The following is an 18,505-nucleotide window of genomic DNA, read 5'->3' on the forward strand; positions in this document are numbered from 1 at the left end:
CCTCGTGTGCCGGTGTGGCATTTCAATGTCATTTCAATGTCGAAATCTAAATTTGATAGAAGACGAGCCGGTCGGTCGTAGTCAAGAAAAGTGACAGTGCAGTAGTTGGGCGAGAGACATATTGTAAGGAGAGGGAGCGTGGTGCGCCTGCGCTGGAGAAGGAGCGATGCCCCGAAATGGCTCGAAGCGGGGTCTTTATTTAGATCACTATTTCGGGCAGCGCCTGCGGGCATCTTGATTTATCGTATATAATTGTATTTAGCTAATTGATCTATATATATATATATTAGTTCAAAACATGCTTACCCTATAGTATAATCACAAAATATAATCACATAAAAGTAGGCAGCATACAATGAATCGGGCAGAAAATTCTTTAAATTAATTTATATTATCATGTTTAGCTGAACGATGTACGGGGCCAAATGGGGTTTTGTGTAATCTAATAAATACACGTGTACTGTGTGCGTTTGCGTGTGTGTGAGAAATTCAACGTCTGCAAGAGGAATACCCCTGAGCCAATAGGAGGCCTCTAAGCGCGGTCGCTCAGCAGTTTTAAACACGTTCAGCATGAGCGGAGGGTGGGCGGTACCGTAGACAGCAGCGCTCCCTCTCTTCTCTATTTCCCCGTGCAGTCCCGTCCAGGCACACTAGTCACATTGCTCCTCCGGCGCACACGTTGAGGAAGATCTGTGCTAGCGATCAGCACCATCATGGACAACATAAAGGATGGATGGTTCACCGAGACGTGCACGTTATGGCCCGGGCAGGCGATGAGTCTTCAGGTGGAGGAGATTCTGCACAATAAGAAATCCAAGTTTCAAGATGTGATGGTTTTTAAGAGGTCGGTATATTGAGTATCCCCAGTCGCTGCTACGCTATGCTAACTGTGAACTTCAGCTAACAATGAACAACTTGTGTCCGGGCCCCCTTGTAAGATACACAACCTGCCGGCTGAACTCCGCGACGGGGTTTTAATCCTTAGATTAACATCATTCATGTCTACTAAACATTCGGATGACGCCCTTTAAATCAACGATCAGCAGTGGACGGACACGCAATCAGCCCGGACTGACACGTCAAGGGGGGATTCAGAGCGATGTGGTTACATGTGTGTGTTGTTTGTGTATTTTCTACAGCAAAACGTATGGGAACGTGCTCGTCCTTGATGGGGTTATTCAGTGTACAGAAAGGGATGAGTTTTCTTATCAGGAAATGATCGCAAACCTTCCCATCTGCTCCCACCCATCCCCTAAAAAGGTATGTCATTTCCACCCGCGGTTCTCTGATGACTTTCCAAAATGACTCACTGATGACTTGCCACGCTGACTACCGGACCACCGTCTGCATACAGGTCTTGATCATAGGCGGTGGGGACGGGGGAGTGTTACGAGAAGTGGTGAAGCATCCCCTGGTGGCGTCCGTGGTTCAATGCGAGATAGACGAGGTGTGTGTGAAGCAACGCATCATTTCTAAGATCACTGCAGTTGCACACTCTTCATTAGAACCTCTTCCATCCCAGACTGATGAGGTTGTGCCCCATGGATGATACAGGCCTGGGCGGCCCCGGATGTTCACGTCTGTGGTTTTCCTGTCCGGTAGGATGTGATCAACGTCTCCAAGAAATACCTTCCAGGGATGGCTGAGGGCTTCTACAGCTCCAAGCTCACCCTCCACGTTGGCGACGGCTTTGAGTTCATGAAGCAGAACCAGGACGCCTTCGACATCATCATCACCGACTCCTCGGACCCTGTAGGTGAGTGATGGGTACGTTTTAAAACGGGATCGTGCTTCAGTTGTCTCTTGTTCCTGCTTGTGTATAGATACTAAAGTGTGTGTGTGGGGGTGTGTGTGTGTGTGTCTTTGTATCTATCTCTTTCCAGGCCCCGCCGAGAGTTTGTTCAAGGAATCGTACTACGAACTGATGAAGACTGCCTTGAGGGAGGGAGGGATTCTCTGTTGCCAAGGTGGGATGATGATTGTATTGATTGAGTTGATTCTGATGTTCCGTTTGAGTTGTTTTCTGTAGCGGGGAGCGAGAGTCTCCCAGAGCCCATCTAATCCAATGGCCAGGTGGGACTCGTAAACCTTTTTTGGTCATCCATTCACAAATCGGCTTTGACGTTCATTGTGTCCCGACCGCGGTTAGGCCTAGCCTGACTTCACAATAGCAATTCAGCAGTGGTTTGTCTTGAACCTCACCCCCCTTTGATCTCCAACGGTCGCAGACAAATGTTGGACACAATTCGAAAGACCAATCAGACCAATGGAACAGGTGACCCATCGTTGTCTGTTTATGATAATGCTTAAAGGGAAACTTCACCCATTTCCATTAAGCTTTGTATCGTTAGAAACCCACTCATATCTTTGAATGGTCGTGCATCATTCCCTTATTTTCTGGAGAGACTGGAGAGATCCGTATCGATCTCCAACACTTCCTGTTTAAGATGACGCAATATGACGATTTTTGCGCAGAAGTAAATGGGAAGTGTAAGAGGGGAGGATTCTCGTAAGACTACAAGCACTAGGGGGTGGGACCCGCTGATCTAGATCAGCGGGAATGGCCAGCTCAGCTGTGCATCGTGGTGCATGGTGGGAGTTGTTGTCTTCAATCCACAAGCGCCAAAAAGTCACTTTCTGCCTTTTCTCGGTCAAGGAGGCACCAAATTAGAATTTTATTTTATTATTCGACTGCATATAGGACCCAATTTCAATACATATTCATGCCTCCACCTTGTGAAATGCTCCTTTAAACGGCGCTACTATTGGGTGCAGCTCTGCACACTCAACGTTTGAGAGCTGCTTCACCTCAGATAAACCGTTGTGATTGGCCCAGGCCAGGTCTGCTGACAGAACGTTGGGTGGGGCCAGGCACACATCCACTGAAACATGAGCTGTCAGATCCATCTGGTTCCCAGGACTGGTTGGGCGGGCATCGTGATCCAGCTTCACGTGGTCGCATGTGTGGAGAAAGTATGGACAGAAAACTTGGCTATGCGATTAAAATCTCGCCCAATCCATCGGTCGACCGTGAAATAACCTAGTAATGCTTAGATGGCTCTCCAGTGGTGCTTAGATGGCTCTCCAAATCAGATTGGTCAATGCACACTGAAGATAAATTCAATAATTTTAAAATTACCAAAAGTATCCCTCTCTGGCGAACAGAATGTTGCAGCAGGCAAAAAAATAAATAAATATTTCTTTTTTTTTTATTCTGATTATTAACTTATCTGCACCGAGATAGAATCGTTCTAGCGAGAATCGCGATGAATCGAAGTTGACTTGATCGTAAAACGAACAGTCGTTTTACTGAGCCAGCCTCAACACATCATCACGCAGCACATCTGGAACTTCATTTACTTTTTAAACTTGTATGCTAACGATTACAACACAGATTTCACAATTAGATTGCTATTTTAACTGACGGGACTAGCGACAATGTGTGTGTGTGTGTGCGATTACCGCTCGTAGTTTGAGTGGATGACTAAGACGGGCCCGTCTGTAGTGCGACAGGAGAAGGAGACGGAGTCTTTTCAACTCGGAGACAGTCGAAGGTCATTGAGGTTGTGTTCCCCCCTAAAGGATTTAGGATTTTCTCCCTACATCGGATTTAGATCTGCAAAGGGAGCTGTGTTGAAATGCAAATGGCCGTTATGCTGAAGTCTATATTAAATTATTTTATGTTGCAGTAAGGACAATTATACGAAACGTATATATCGTTCCATGAAAGGCATTTAGTTCAAGAGCAATCGGGTCATAAATGATCTGTTTGGTATTGGACTGAAGGAATATGAAGCCAACCCCACCCTGGTCTGTTCTCATCGTTGGCTCCAGGCACCTCTATTTGTATAGCTTTTCACATCATGGTTCCAGGCTGAAGGGCTTCACAGGCCCACGATAAACCACCCACCGTAACCCTTAGCCCTCTTAAGAGCCTGGAAACGCTCTCCAGATCACAGGGAGGAAAACCTTGATGGGGGCACCGGAGATTGGTCCCGCGCCGGACGGAGGTCAATAGGGGCTGATGGGTGGACATAATGGAGGTGTTGTGTACCACCTCATAACGTTGTCAGTGTAGAGATGGTATGGGCGTCTCTGTTCCCTGCTCTCTGTCACTAGGCAGTTGGTTTGGTATATTTAGCAGAAGGTTGAGTCCTGTGCTCGCAATATCGGTTGCTATTAAATGTCATGTCGGGGTGTCTGGTCGATCTGACATTCCCTTTTCTTTTGATTGGTTGCGCCAGATGGAACACAATTTTATATAGCTTGCTTACAACCAATCACGCTTACATTTTTGTGAACACTATTGCGTTAATGCGGCTACTAGCGAAATAAATGGTAAAGCCCCCCCCCTTTACAGATGACTTCCTCCCAATAAAGCCCTCCTGGGGCGCTGCCAGTAAACAGACTCGCCTCTGACGTTATTGACGTTCAATTGATGGGTCGCACTTTTCAATCTCGAAACGCATCTCGAGAAGGGAAAGAAATAACACATGGACATGTTGTTTCCCCTCTCTCCCCCCTCTCTCCCCCCTCCTCCCCCCTCACCCCCAGGAGAGTGTCAGTGGCTCCATTTGGAGCTCATCAAGGAGATGCGGACCTTCTGCAAGACTCTATTCCCCGTGGTGGAGTACGCATACTGCACCATCCCCACCTACCCCAGCGGCCAGATCGGCTTCATGCTGTGCAGTAAAAACACAGTGAGTGTGGTGGCCGCCTCCCCCCTCCCCCTCCCCCCCCTCCCTCCCCCCTCCTCCATCATCCGGAACCCATCTCTCACCTCATTGGCTGCAGGATGATACGGAGCGGCAGTAGTTTAACCTAAGGCCGTCGCCGTTCCCTCGCCCGTCTGCCCGTCCGCGCTCCGGTGGGACGGACGCTGATGCCAATGATTACTTTTTTCTAAAACAGGAAACAAATTTCCGGGAGCCGGTGAAGGAGCTGTCACACGAGGAGGTGGAGAGTATGAACCTCAAGTATTACAACTCTGGAGTCCATCGGGCGTCCTTCATCCTCCCCGAGTTCGCCAGAAAGGTAAACGTGTGTGTGTGTGTGTGTGTGTGTGTGTGTGTGTGTGTGTGTGTGTGTGTGTGTGTGTGTGTGTGTGTGTGTGTGTGTGTGTGTGTGTGTGTGTGTGTGTGTGTGTGTGTGTGTGTGTGTGTGTGTGTGTGTGTGTGTGTTCTCCCAGGATGACTTCCTGACATTCCCTCACGTCTCAAACTGTGATTTGTTTTTCTTGGCAGGTTCTCAGCTCTGTCTGAGCCCCCTAACAACGCGCGCCCCCCCCCCCCCCCCCCTTGGATCCTTTGGAGAGAGAGAGAGAGAGAGAGGGTGAACGAGAGGGGAAGATATTATTTGACGGAGCTGGCCAGGAAATGTAAATAAAATAGGAAGAAATGGCTTAAATCCTCCTGGGCCAGGGAGCCCCGTGGGAGCGAGGATAACGGAGCAGAGTGGCCGAGACGACCCGCATTCAAGTGACATTCTACAAGCTATTACCCATTCAGCCCCACATTGAAATCTTAAAACTGATTATTTTTTTCCCGTTATTCGATTTGAAGAGCAGAATTGTTTTTGTTCCATTTTCACCACCACATACCTCGCTTTTAGTTTGACAGTATATGTTTTTATTTGTTTGACTATATTTTATGGCATTTGTAACCCCCTTGCCTCTTTATAAGGACTCTCGTTGGCAGTGTTAAGTACGTCAGAAGGTGTTTCCGCACAGGCAGTGTTAAGTTGGTGAGCAGGGTGGTTCTGTGCCATGTGTTCTGGAAGTATCTGGGTTCCAATCCACCATTACGACTGTCAGTATAATACTGTTCTGATTTTCTCCCATCCCATGTATTTTTTTTATTATTTGTATTGGTCAGTTGCATAACAACAAGTCAACTGCCCGTTATTGAGTCAAGACTACATATAGTGGTATTGTACGCTGCTAATGAATGAGATGATGTAACTGCTATTGTGTTAAATGTAATGTTACCGAATATTACATTGGAGTGTTATTCTGTCACCATCATGGAAGTAAGATATTCACTGTATCTATCAACTGTAAATCCTCATTTAATGTTGAGAATTTTCTCACCAGATGAATGCGATCATGTTTTTATAAAGTATGAATCAATAGATGGCAAAGTTTAAACCTGTCTACATGCAGCTTTTTTGTGGCCAGCAGTTATTTTAAAATACCCTCCACAGTAGTTTCAAACGTTTCACTTACTCGACCCGAAGAGACTGCGGGCTAGGATTAGTTAGAGTTAGTTAGTTAGTCAGCTTTCACCCTGAGTCTCATGAACACAGAATGAAGAATGAAAGGTGACCAGCTTTTCTCCATTCCACAATGTCCTCCGTTTAAATGCATCTCAGAGTGCTGATCACGGGGTCATCGTGTTTCCTTGGGACTATTACAGTTTAAGTAACATCGTTATGGGAATAATGCAAAGCCTAATTGCTCTAAGTCCGCATTTCAGGAGAAATCCCATTAATATCGATGGCAGAGAAACTCAAACAAGGCCTTTGTTAGTTTCATGACTTGGTCTAGGAAATCCATCAATCCTGAGTACAATGCCTAAGAAGTATTCAATCCCACAGAAAGGGTAGACAATAAACTAAAACTTTGATTTGTACGTCTCCTATGCACTTATTTAGCCAATTATAATCTGCAGTGCAGACTATAGGGTCATTTTAGGTTTTACAATTCTCCAGAAGTACTGACATCATTTGGAGTTTTAGAGCTCTCTGGGTGCATTTACCGGATTCTGTCACAAGGTGGCGTACATCATTCGCTGATATTTTGGCGTTGCAACTTGCGTGACATTCAATAACTATTGATCTACCAAAATCCGGTAGATGTATCTAGTTTTAGAAAGCATTGTAGATGTAGTATTCTAGAAAGCATGTAGATGTATCTAGTTTTAGAAAGCATGTAGATGTAGTAGGCCTATCTAGTTTTAGAGAGCATGTAGATGTATCTAGTTTTAGAAAGCATGTAGATGTAGTAGGCCTATCTAGTTTTAGAGAGCATGTAGATATAGTATCTAGTTTTAGAAAGAATTCTAGATGTAATATATCCTATTCTCCTTCCAGTACACGCTCACTTTGAGCTTTTTGTTTGGTTCACCCGCAGCGACACATTTCAGACATTTTCAGTCTGGCCTCTAGCTGCATGAACTCCAAAAGGTATACCCAAGTGACCGTACGTACAGTGGGCGGTACCTCTCTCCGTCCCCAACCAATCACAGGTAAGGACGTGTAGCGGTTGGTAGCTTTTCCCGTTATCAACCAATGACTAATTGTTTGTTAACTTCGTAAAGTAACGCTCAGACACTTGGATCTTGAAACTGAACTCTGAAAGCACCTTGTGTAACCGAAGCTTGTGATAAATAATAAGATATCGACATGCACTTTCCGGTTGTGCTAAATGTCCTGATTTTTATTAACGGTAAGATGGTAACCCGGCGGCGCTGACAAGAATTAAAGATTGGTATGAATGAAAAGTTAATTTGACAACCCAACCCACGCGTGTCTTTATTTCCGTCTTAATCCGATTGGGTATTGAATATTGACATAGAACATTAATTTACCCCATACTTTAATTCAATAAGGGTTGTGTCTATCGAAAGGGCCTTTTGTGCCATGTCTGAAGGGCATGTGGAGGCGGACCGCTGGTGGAATGGGAGCCGTCACGCGGATTTACGGAGCGCTGTGCGGGTCTCCGTGTGACGTCACGCTCTGTTTGAAGTCCCTTGCAGCAGGCCGGGTCGTCATCGGGGTGGGCTCTCAGCTCTCTGGGGCCTTCAGGTGCTTACTGGCTTCAAACAACCTGCGTTACAAATCTGTCCATTCCAACCGTCAGCTAATCTTCGGATATGCTTAGCTCTGTGCGTGTGCGTGTGTGTGTGCGTGCGTGCGTGTGTGCGGAAAATAGGCTTTAAAAAGCGCTCGTCATATTACGCATGTAATGTATACATCGTGTAGTCAGTGTATACATTACATACTGTGCACAAACGATTATCTTGCAGTCAACTGGTTCACATTTGTGCCCATAGATTCCCTAAGAAGTAAAACAACATGTATTTTTATTTCACAAGTGGCCTCATGTTTTCCTTCTTATTAAAAATATGAAGCATTACCAGTGGCGTTCATAACCTAGTTAGGAGCGCATAACATGTGAACTTCAGCTTTCATTTACATTTAGATGACGTGTTAAATGGCGTGAGAATCATTTCACAAACATATCCTTTGAAGCCTTTTACGTACACTTTGACTGTCCTTGTAATATATTCCTATTTGGGGTCGAGGAGAATGTGTTGACTTGATGCCGAAGCGAACGGCCACCATCAGAGCAGGAAGCGGCAAAGAAGGAAAGAAAACACAAAGCGCCAGAGGCAGGCACGCACTCGGTACGTGTTTGACAGGTGTCTTTGTTTCCCCAGGTGCACCTCTCCGGAGTTCAATCTTATTCAGTTATATTCTGAAACGTGTACATTTCGTTCTAAACCAGATGTCACAGCTACATTGCAAACTTTATTAAATCATATTGCTGATACCGTCCCTAAAACGAGTTTTTGGCCTTTTGAATCCATGGAAGTCCTGCGGTGGGCCTACCTGTATCCATTCCCCTCCTTCATTCCTACAACGATTCATTGGAATCACACTCACATTATGTCTTTGCTGCCAAATGACTCTCCAGGGATTCAATGAAAGCCACAGCTTGTCACATATAAGTCTGACATTCCCATTTCCATTTAGCAGACGCTTATCTCCAAAGTGACTTAGAATGGTTCATACAGAGACAGCTGAGTCAGCCGTGCAGGGAGTCAGCCACGCAGGTCGACAGCCAGCTCGTAGGGAGCAGCTAAGGTTAGGGCGTCTGACTCAGGGACACCTCGACACTCAGCTAGGAGGAGCCGGGGATTGAACTAGCAACCTTCCGGTTACCAGTCGGCCCGCTCTGCCTCTTGATCTTAACCGACCCTTGCTTCTCCTCTTCTCTCTTCTCTCAGGCCTCTGAGCCTGAGGCCGTTAGGCGGGCGTCAGGCGGTGTCGACCGGCAGTGAGTTCAGCTTAATGTGTGATAATTAATAGTCAGTGTGTTAGAAGGGGAGGGGGGGGTGAGGTTCACCGTCCATGCCAGCCGGAAGGTGCTGCCTTCAAACCCCCACGCACACAGTCTAGCCGCAGGCCCGCTTGATCCGGAGGCTTTGTGCGAATTACGTTAAAAAACGATAATGACCCTGCAAATGGGGGCATTATCGTTTTTTAACGTCAAGAGACCCTTGCTTAAAGTTGTGTACACTACGGAGGTGCACGTTGTTTCATATTCGTGACTGCGGGATTGCATTTTGGTTTGTGGGCGGCGAACTTCTCCAAAGGACTCCCGCACCGTCCCCGGGCCGTTACGTCAGCCATGTTGAAGCACCTCATTTGACCGCCGCGGCGTCGAGGCTTTGGCCCGGTATCAGCGCCGCCGTGATGCCAGAGTGTCACGGCAGTCAGGTGACGTAGCCTCGTGTTTGTCCGCTTACGAGTCGTCACAGCTTCAAATCCTCCATCACCAAAAAAACAGGGGTTAATTGTTTAATGGCTCCATTTGTCTCACCCTGACCCCTCAGCTGTCCTCCCCTCCCCAAACACACACACACACACACACACACACACTCACACACACACACACACACACACACACACACACACACACACACACACACACACACACACACACACACACACACACACACTCACTCTCATCCCCCTCGCCCTCTGTCTCCCACCCACTGTGTTCTACGTCAGTGGCAGACAGCGGTGGTGGGCTATAAAGGACCGGGGACTCTGAGGGGAGAGCAGTCACTTCCAGACCCAGACTAACACCTTCACTCCAGGACGGCCAAGAGAGAGAACGGAGTCCACCACCCAACGCCAGATTGTACTTTTCTTCCATCTCTTAAAAGATAATCTACCACAGATCTGTGACCAGTGTTAGGGTAGTCTCTCTCTCTCTCTCCCTCTCTCTCCCTCTCTCGTCTCCACTTCCACGCTCAGGCTCCCCCTCCGTTTGCTCCGGTGGTGAGTCCGTGCGCTCTGCGTCTCCGTCAGCATGCAGCTCCTGGTGGTCCTGGCGGCTCTCATGGGGGTTCTGTTCAGCGTGAGGGCAGCGGTCCTGCTCCCCGTGGAGGACCGGACCAACTTCCACAGCAGCAGGGTGAGCTGCGCTGCTCTCTGACGCGCTTTTTAACCTGCTTTTATTTGTCTGTTTTATTCTTTCTGTTGGTTTGTTAGCGGACCGCGTTTTCTGTAAACAGGAGGGAATTAGCGCTGGGAGTACTCTCGTTGAGATTCAATTAGGAAAGCTTTTACTTGCTCAAGAGAAGAGGGATATGTAGTCTAATTTCCCTGATCTACATCTTCGATTTGTTAGTGGACTGGAGGTTTTTGTGTAGAGAGGAGTAAATCATTTGGAATGCCGTCATTTAGATTACAATTTTAAAATGTTTATAGTATTACAAAAATATATAATAGTCTTTTATTAAATTACTACTTTGTTTGAAAATTCCTTAGTTGAAATGTCAATTCTGCGCTTTAAAGCAGTATCCACAATTCTGCCCATTCCCACATGACCTCATCCCGATCCCCCTAACGACGGTCCTCTCCTCGCCGCCTCCTCCTCCTCCTCCTCCTCCTCCTCCTCTCTCTCCCAGGAGCTCAGCAAGGAGCGTAAGGAGCTGATCCTGAAGCTGGTGTCGGGGCTCCTGGAGGGGGCCCCTGACTCCAACATGCTCCCAGGGGAGCTGTCGGACAGCCTGCTGGAGCTGGAGGAGCCTCTGGAGTCCCGTCTGGAGGAGCGGGCTGTCTACAACCGGCTATCGCTGCCCCAGCGCGACCGCAAAGCCCCGTGTAAAAACTTCTTCTGGAAGACCTTCACGTCCTGCTAACGACGTGCCCCCCGCCCCCACCTCCCCCCGCCGCCCCCCCCCCCCCGACCTCCTCCTCGACACGAAAGAAACCACACCTGTCTCTCAATTCCTCATCCTTCCGGAAAGAACGACCAAGTTCAGCATAAACTGTAGTATGATCTCGGCTCTGCATCTCACGGATACGCGTCTCGTCTCAGTTTGGACTTCAGCCACACGGTTTAGTTTTTCATTTCTTTGTTTCTCGGTTGCAAATGTTCCTTATTTATTGATCTGTTTATTGTGTACATTGTACGTATTTATGTGTGTGTTTATTTATTTTAGCGTCTATATTAAAGCATGGATATGATATTTCAGATGGTGATGAAGATGATTTACTTTAATCGCGTTAGGTTGCTGGTTTAATCTTCTTTTTAAAGCGGTCATGTTTTGCCTCCATCTGCCTTAAAGTACTTGGCATTGCCACGCGTGTATGCCAACATTTAAACGATTAAACTCAACTTAATGTATAAATGTGTACTGATAAAATCATCTGTGAGCAAATGAAAAATAAAACATAATATGTTTGACATTGTATATATAAAAGACAAACATTACTAAAAGACAACACTGAATCTGATTTCCTGATGAAGAGGACACTGATTAGCGGCTTGTGATGTAAGCAGCTCTCTCCCTCCCCCACGTTCTCAACGCCAGGGGGGGGGCTAACATCTCTTAGTTTGTTAGCTCATGCCCTGCACACGCTGCGCCATAAACCAGCCTTTAAACAACAAGGAACCGATTACAGAAAGATGTCACCCATATATTCTGTAAAGGACGGCATTTTGACTCTCGACGTTGTACCGTATCTCCCGCTAGCCCGATAATGAATTCACAGTCACAAGCTGAGGGAGCCTTGTGTTTAAATCATCCCATGACAGCATCACACTAAGCGCTAAAAGTCAATCAAATAGAAGTTAAATGAGTGTATATTCTCACACGGATAATATCACTTGATCTCTCGTTTGTGGGACCTCACAGACACAACAAAACACGGTTCATCAAACAACCAATCAAGTCAATAAATCAATCAATCCACCTTCCTTTGGCAAGATAAGTCTGACATAAAATCCTCCCTGGGTTTCATTTATTAATTGTAATACTCAGTGTGCCTCATCAAAGTGCAAACCCTACAAAGACGAGAAGATCTTTTGTTCTTAGACAAAGAAAAACAAGCTCATGAACCAAACTTGACCGGTGTTTCTCCTCTGCTCTTCCAGTCCTCCTACCACTCTCCTCTGACTCCTATCGGAGCTACGCCGGATTCATCGTACGGCCAATAGCTGCATGCCCTCCCATAGGCACTCTGTATAGATTAATGCACTTTATGAGAAGGTTTTTCAGACACGTAGGGAGGCAGCACATTGAGTTGTTGATGGGCACAAGCAGATATCGCCCTGGGAGCTGTGGGCACCTTACTCAACAGGCCGCTGATGGGTTTTACGACGTGAATTACACGCTGGGCAATTATGAACCTGTCAGTGATGTATGGTGGAAGTGTGGGCTTTTTGTAACGCTTTGTCAGCCAAATCATGTCCGAGGTTATATTAAGTATTAGAAAGAACAACTGGAAGCAGAACACACTTTTTAAATGTCACATTATAAACTGTGGACGACGACAACTAAGCGTGAACGCTGCCTACACAGTCCATTACTTAATGGTCACTTAGGTGTAATCTGTAGTGTATTTTGTTGGAGATGGAGATCGGTAATAATGGAAAATCGAAATTCGTAATTCATTAGTATGTGTTACGTTTAGATGAGATTCTGAATTGTAATGTAAATGTATCTACAGCATTGCCCGGTTCACTAATAGGCAATGATTTAGTGATTCAGAACATACATCAATGGTGGATGATTTAGTGGCGTCAACTTAAACAGAAACACTGACTTCATCGAAGTCACAGTCAAATCATATGCTTTACCCCAATAACATATGATGAGAATAAAAAATAACAATAGCATATATTTCAAATTATATTATTTGTGAAGGAAAATAGTTGAAATAAATATTTAGATAAAAATTTGGGCAAAGCATTGTCAGGATAGCGTAAGCCTGATCAGACTCTGTATATTTGTCATAATAATTCGCCTGCATGGCAGAATAAATATTATAATTATAGTTAATCATTATGGACCTAGAAAAAAAACCAACAAATTATAGACAAATTCAAAGCAAAACATCATCACAAAGATCCTAGTGTCCATCTATCCTAATAAAAACCCTGTTGAACGACGAATCCAAATCAACACATACACGAAATGAAACATGAAAGGACTCTTAAATAGAGCCTTGTGGTATACCACAGGTCCTAGGCTGTACCAGAGGGGAACACGTTCTGAGTTCTTACCCGGTTCACACAAAGAACAAGTGCTACTGTACGCCACTATGTATAAAAGCATCCGCTAAATGAGTAGATAGTGATGTCCGGCGTGGAGGAGGCGAAATAGGACTCTATAGGGCCTGAAAAAGGTCTTCCTAACAGGAGCCTAAGCAGCTGAGTGCACTGTCCTTGATGCAAACATAGTTTGCAGTCGTTTTTAGTCCCCTGTCTCATCGTCAGCACTTAAAGTATTAAATATATAACATTGAGCTTATGTGGTCAAAATCCGGTTTCACATCAACTAAAACCCTGGGCCTGTAATTGTTATGGAATAGAAACTCTAGGCTGGGTTTCTGCGGAATCGGTTGAACAATGGCAGAAAAACAATTGTTTTTCCTGAAGCTTTTTAAAACGCGGGGAGATGCTGGGCCCATTTGTACAAAAACTTGAGCTGGTGAGTGTGTTTTAAACCTTTGGTTCAGTTTGACGGTGATGGGGGGTAAAATCAGGTAAGAATAAAGACTGGTCTCCCTCTGTAGATGGAGATATTGGTGCCACCGGGCTCAATCTGAGTCTAATCTTCTTGACTCCGTTTATGAATTGAAATCCATCATTCCCATTTGATCGGGTGATGAGGCAGGGGGGGATAACAGTCTATTAGACTGAATGAAATTAGGAGGTTTTATTATGGGGGTCTCTGCTATTGGATTAAAGATGCCACTCATTCTTCTCCAACCGCCTGCTGATATTCACAGAACCCAGAATACGTTTAAATTAGTCTTCATTCATTTGGCTTTCCGCTCACTCTTCTTTAAAGGCGTGCTCGCGGAATGGGGGGGAAGGTTGGAATGAAGCACTTCGAATAAAACAGCTTGGGGATCCGGCCCCCAGATATCCTTAGTCTGAATGTGTGTGTGTGTGTGTGTGTGTGTGTGTGTGTGTGTGTGTGTGTGTGTGTGTGTGTGTGTGTGTGTGTGTGTGTGTGTGTGTGTGTGTGTGTGTGTGTGTGTGAGGGGTGGGGTAGGCTGGTGTCGTGGCTGGGGTGTTTGGGTCACAGCCGAAAGGCTCCAGGTTCGATATCCAATGTCCACAGTGACCCGGTTCCTCCTCCCTCCAGATGCCTAACCCTGACAGACTCCTTGATTAACTGAATCACATGCATTGGATTTCACTGCAGATGTTTCTTTGGCTAAGACGAGTCTTCTACTCCGCTAATTGCTCAATAGTCAACACCCTATGTCGAAAGGGCTGACGGTAGATGTTTGGGGAGGAACTTAACTTTTGCGCTGGATGTGAGATATGGATGGAAGAGCCACTGAACATTGCGCATTGACTAAAGTAGCTAAGAAAGTCTTGCATAGTGCTTTCGATTGTAATGCACAGCATTGGTGACTCTACAGTTTATGCTAACGGATCGGTCCTCAAAAGGGTTAGCATGTGTGCGTGACTGGGGGGGAGTTCAGCTTGGCTAATTAAATATCCCCGGTAGCCATGAAAGGATCGCAGAACAGCTGACCCAGGTGCTGCAGACCTGTGCTGCCATCAGTAGGCCTATCAACACGGTGTTCACCTCGAGCGTCGGTCGGTAAGTAATGTTCTCTCTGAATGCGGATCGACAGAGTAACAACAACTCGGGTTAAAATAAAACCCTGACAATCAGCCCGATACGAGGTAGGGAAAGCGGGAGCTCAGTTTGGGTCCGTCTCCTCACTCAGTTAAATCATAGCGTCTCTCTTTCTATGCCTCGATGAATAGGACATGATTGCCTGAATGTGTGCTGAAACCTGGGGTTCACTTTCACTGTATAGGTCACTGTCGTGGAATGGGGGATCGCACAATGGTGACTGAACCTGTGGCCCACTGATGAAAGCCCTTGCATTTGCAGCATTATGAATATTATGAACTTATGGAAAATGCCGCCAAGGGGAACGAAACTGAAACATTCGAGATTAATTAAGGTGGGGGGGGGGGGGGGGGGGGGGGCACACCTGTAGAGAACAGATAGTGTAAATAAATGGTAGGGTAAAAATCCCTCCTGAATAATCTGTTATTTGCTGAACAAGAACGGACAATAGAAAAATCTGCCAGAAACACAGTGCGAACATTAATTATAGTTCTGTGCATTTCTCTCATCTCAACAGTTTTAATCACATGCTTTCCACACACGGGGTCGGCGGTCACAGCGCTGTGTCTCTCTCTCACCCTCCAATGCACAAAGGTCTCCTCTCCCTGACGTGATTATAGCTCCTCAAACCATGTCTTTCATTCTCACATGCCCCAAAATGACCTTTATCAGAAGGAAGCTTTTTCAAACTTTGCAATATGAATTTCTGATGCACAACGAAAACGATGCCCAACATCAAAGCTGCTGTCTCCAACTACACAAAATATACCGTCTCCTTCCTTTTGATCCTTAAAGGCACGGGCCACGTTCGATTTGGGCTTCACGGTATCGTTTCAAATGTCAACAACTTTGTGTGTAAGACGAAGAGTGTTTAGGAATAACACAAGATATACATCGGTGGGGTTATTCTCCATCCTTGAGCGTGGAGAATAGAAATAATTAACAGCAGCTTCAAAGTGAGCCTGCAGAATGTCTGCGTGTTGGGAGCCGGGCAGATGTGTGCTGTGGATCGACTTCCACACGTCCGGCTCTTCATGACATCGGTCAAGAAGTTCTCCATCTCGTCTATCTCTTTCTGTCCCCTTATTCCGTTCGCTCATTCCGGTCGATGAAGTGCACTTTTACGCATGATTTAGCTGTGTTAGTCACCCGCTGTCTTTCCAGGTCGATGTGGGAAAGACAGGCCAAGGAATGCAGAGAATCCGTGGTGAACAGAGAACTCATGAAACTGATGTACCAGACTGAGTTGATTCATCACAAACGACAGCCTCATAAAGTAAGAGTTACCTTGGTTTGAGGACACTTCCGGAAACAGCCGGGTCAGAGACTATGAGTGTTTCAGAACTCTAACAATATGTATGTACTGGTACATACATAGTGTTAGAAAAAAAATTGAAAACACGTGTAGTAGCTAAAATAGATTATTTGTAGGAATTGTGTCTTTCAAATCCACTAGTAACAAATGATGTATGGATGACCAACCCGTCTCCATACTCAAAAGGCTGCATTTTAGATACTGTTTGACAACATTGAAAAGTACGCTGGCAGGAACGTGCAGTGTTCTGTTCACGGTCACGGAGGGTCTCCTGGTATTGGAGCCGAGGTTCCGCCGACTGCGCTGAAGCGGGTGTTGTTCTTTGTCAGTCGGGTGCGCAGTCGGAGGCCTCGCTCAGAGCGCTGTAAGGGCGCGGGTCTGGGTGGACAGTCGGCCCCCCCCAGGATCAAATCATTCCTTAAGCAGCAGAGGGGCAGGCCGGTCTGGGTGTTGCTCGTGGAGAGTTGTTGATGTCATTCAAAAAGGTGATTTATATTCAGGGTGAGAACGTTCATGCTTTTTGTGCATTGCCATCCGCATACACACTTACACAAAACCAGTGTTTTTTTAATTAACCAATGCATCCAAAACACACAAATAGACACTCGGACACACACACACACACACACTCACGCATACACAAACACACACACACACACACACACACGTCTGTTGTACCGCACCATTCCCCTTTTTATTTATTCCGATTTTATTTGTTATTTTAAATCCTTTATTTTTATACTTTTATTTTTACGGTGGAAATGAACCGTGGACAATGTTGGTACCAGCGGGGCTAACGATGCCTGATGGATTGTGTTCGGATTATTAGCATGTTGTCCCCTCCCCCACCAGCGCTGGGAGCTAAAAGCAGACCATAATAGGCCCTCTGCACTCTCAACACTGAAGCCTTGGCTGGGAAAATGAGTGGCGCCGCTGCCAGCAAAAGATGGGGCACCTGTCGCTATAGTGACATCCCCCCCCTCTTTATTGTAGATAGCTGTGCTTTAGAGACACTCGTGATGCCAGAGGAAACGCATCGCAGTGTGCCGTGTTTAGTCTTGGGATATGATTATGGCCCTTCGTATATTAATGGAAATTTATGTCGTAGGCTCAAAGACTTCCTGGAAACGCACGTATGCTGGCTTTGGCAGGTGGGGGAATGCTTGACGTGATGCAGTCAAATAGTGATGAATCATTGCTTTACACTGCAACGTCTATACGTTTATAAATTCATTCACCTGTTCTTATTTGAGAGCGTAATGGGTCTCATTGGACACCATTGAGTCTCCTTATGTTGTGGCCGTGGTCATGATGGCGCTTTTGTGAAGTGCGTCTCACTAATGTTGTGTTTTCATTGAGCAAAGTCTATCCAAATGCATTGGTCACTGGCGTGCAAACAGCTAGAACTAACTTTGAAACAAGACACACATTGACCGTTAGAAAAGAGGGAAATGAAAATTGTCTACCAAAAGATCACATATAAAAAATAATGGGCATTTTTAAATGATGTATAGTATCTGTAAATAATTTTCTCTGTGATAAATATCAGGCTGTGAAAAAGGAAATATGAAGAGCCAGTGTGCTTCCAGTTCCACTGAGGCTGTTTAAACTGCTCTTAAAACACTGCAGAAGTCATTAGCCCAAAGACTCATCTTTCTAACTGAATAATTAAAGATGTCCCCAAACAAAACAACAAAATACAGATAATACCAGCTCTCCCAGAAACCGTCTACAGTAACATAGAGTGGAAGACCAACCGAATGACTCAACCTCATTCAATCGGTCCCTCCTTACCTAATCAATACGTTGACTGATCAATGTCCTTAACCCTGAATCTGGTCCGGCAGTCAAGCCCCCGGTCAGAGACCGATTGGCTGTTGGCGCAAGTTAAAGACAACAAAAGAAGTAACTGTTCCTCCGATTAAAGTGGGAACACCAATTAAACAAAAAATCCCAACAATCATGCAGTTTGTTTACACCCCCCCCCGCGCCTGTTTGGACAGTCGTTATCTTAAATAAGCCAGAAAGTGTGGTGTTGAGTTGTGAGTGATGATTACCCTAATAAAGCCCAGTCTGGGTCCATTACGTTCACCGTGGTGTTGTTGTGTGGCAACTTGTGACTAAGACCCACTCCAGCTGATAGCGCCATCAGGAGACATACATCGAGTGGGAGGGAGGGACGGGGGGGGAGACGGAACGCGAGTGTCTGATTGAGACCCCAGGCACGGGGCCCTGGATGGAGCCCCCCAACATGAATCTCCAATCAGAGCGCCCCCTCCCTGCGGTGATT

At 45.9% G+C, this 18,505-nt stretch overlaps 2 protein-coding genes across 2 annotated transcripts; both read left to right on the forward strand.

Moving 5' to 3' along the window:
- The first annotated feature begins 583 nt into the window (after nt 1-583).
- Nucleotides 584-6,250, forward strand: srm (spermidine synthase). The gene is made up of 8 exons (XM_056600188.1): nt 584-844; nt 1,140-1,260; nt 1,355-1,447; nt 1,603-1,756; nt 1,884-1,967; nt 4,555-4,700; nt 4,912-5,034; nt 5,244-6,250. The coding sequence occupies exons 1-8, from the start codon at nt 714-716 to the stop codon at nt 5,259-5,261; spliced, it is 870 nt and encodes a 289-aa protein (XP_056456163.1). The 5' UTR covers nt 584-713; the 3' UTR covers nt 5,262-6,250.
- A 3,849-nt stretch (nt 6,251-10,099) lies between these two features.
- LOC130390331 (somatostatin-1B-like) lies at nt 10,100-10,934 on the forward strand. Its single transcript, XM_056600211.1, has 2 exons — nt 10,100-10,204; nt 10,701-10,934. The coding sequence occupies exons 1-2, from the start codon at nt 10,100-10,102 to the stop codon at nt 10,932-10,934; spliced, it is 339 nt and encodes a 112-aa protein (XP_056456186.1).
- The last annotated feature ends 7,571 nt before the right edge of the window (nt 10,935-18,505 follow it).

This window comes from Gadus chalcogrammus, chromosome 1 (genome assembly GCF_026213295.1).
Source record: "Gadus chalcogrammus isolate NIFS_2021 chromosome 1, NIFS_Gcha_1.0, whole genome shotgun sequence".
Lineage (NCBI taxonomy): Eukaryota > Metazoa > Chordata > Actinopteri > Gadiformes > Gadidae > Gadus > Gadus chalcogrammus.

Bases quoted from the DNA above. Each gene is read 5' to 3' on its own strand.
- srm (XM_056600188.1), top strand. From the start codon at position 714: ATGGACAACATAAAGGATGGATGGTTCACCGAGACGTGCACGTTATGG. The intron at 1,448-1,602 runs GTGTGTGTGAAG...CCTGTCCGGTAG, and splicing joins TTCAATGCGAGATAGACGAG to GATGTGATCAACGTCTCCAA. The intron at 1,757-1,883 runs GTGAGTGATGGG...ATCTCTTTCCAG, and splicing joins CGACTCCTCGGACCCTGTAG to GCCCCGCCGAGAGTTTGTTC.
- LOC130390331 (XM_056600211.1), top strand. From the start codon at position 10,100: ATGCAGCTCCTGGTGGTCCTGGCGGCTCTCATGGGGGTTCTGTTCAGC. The intron at 10,205-10,700 runs GTGAGCTGCGCT...TCTCTCTCCCAG, and splicing joins CCAACTTCCACAGCAGCAGG to GAGCTCAGCAAGGAGCGTAA.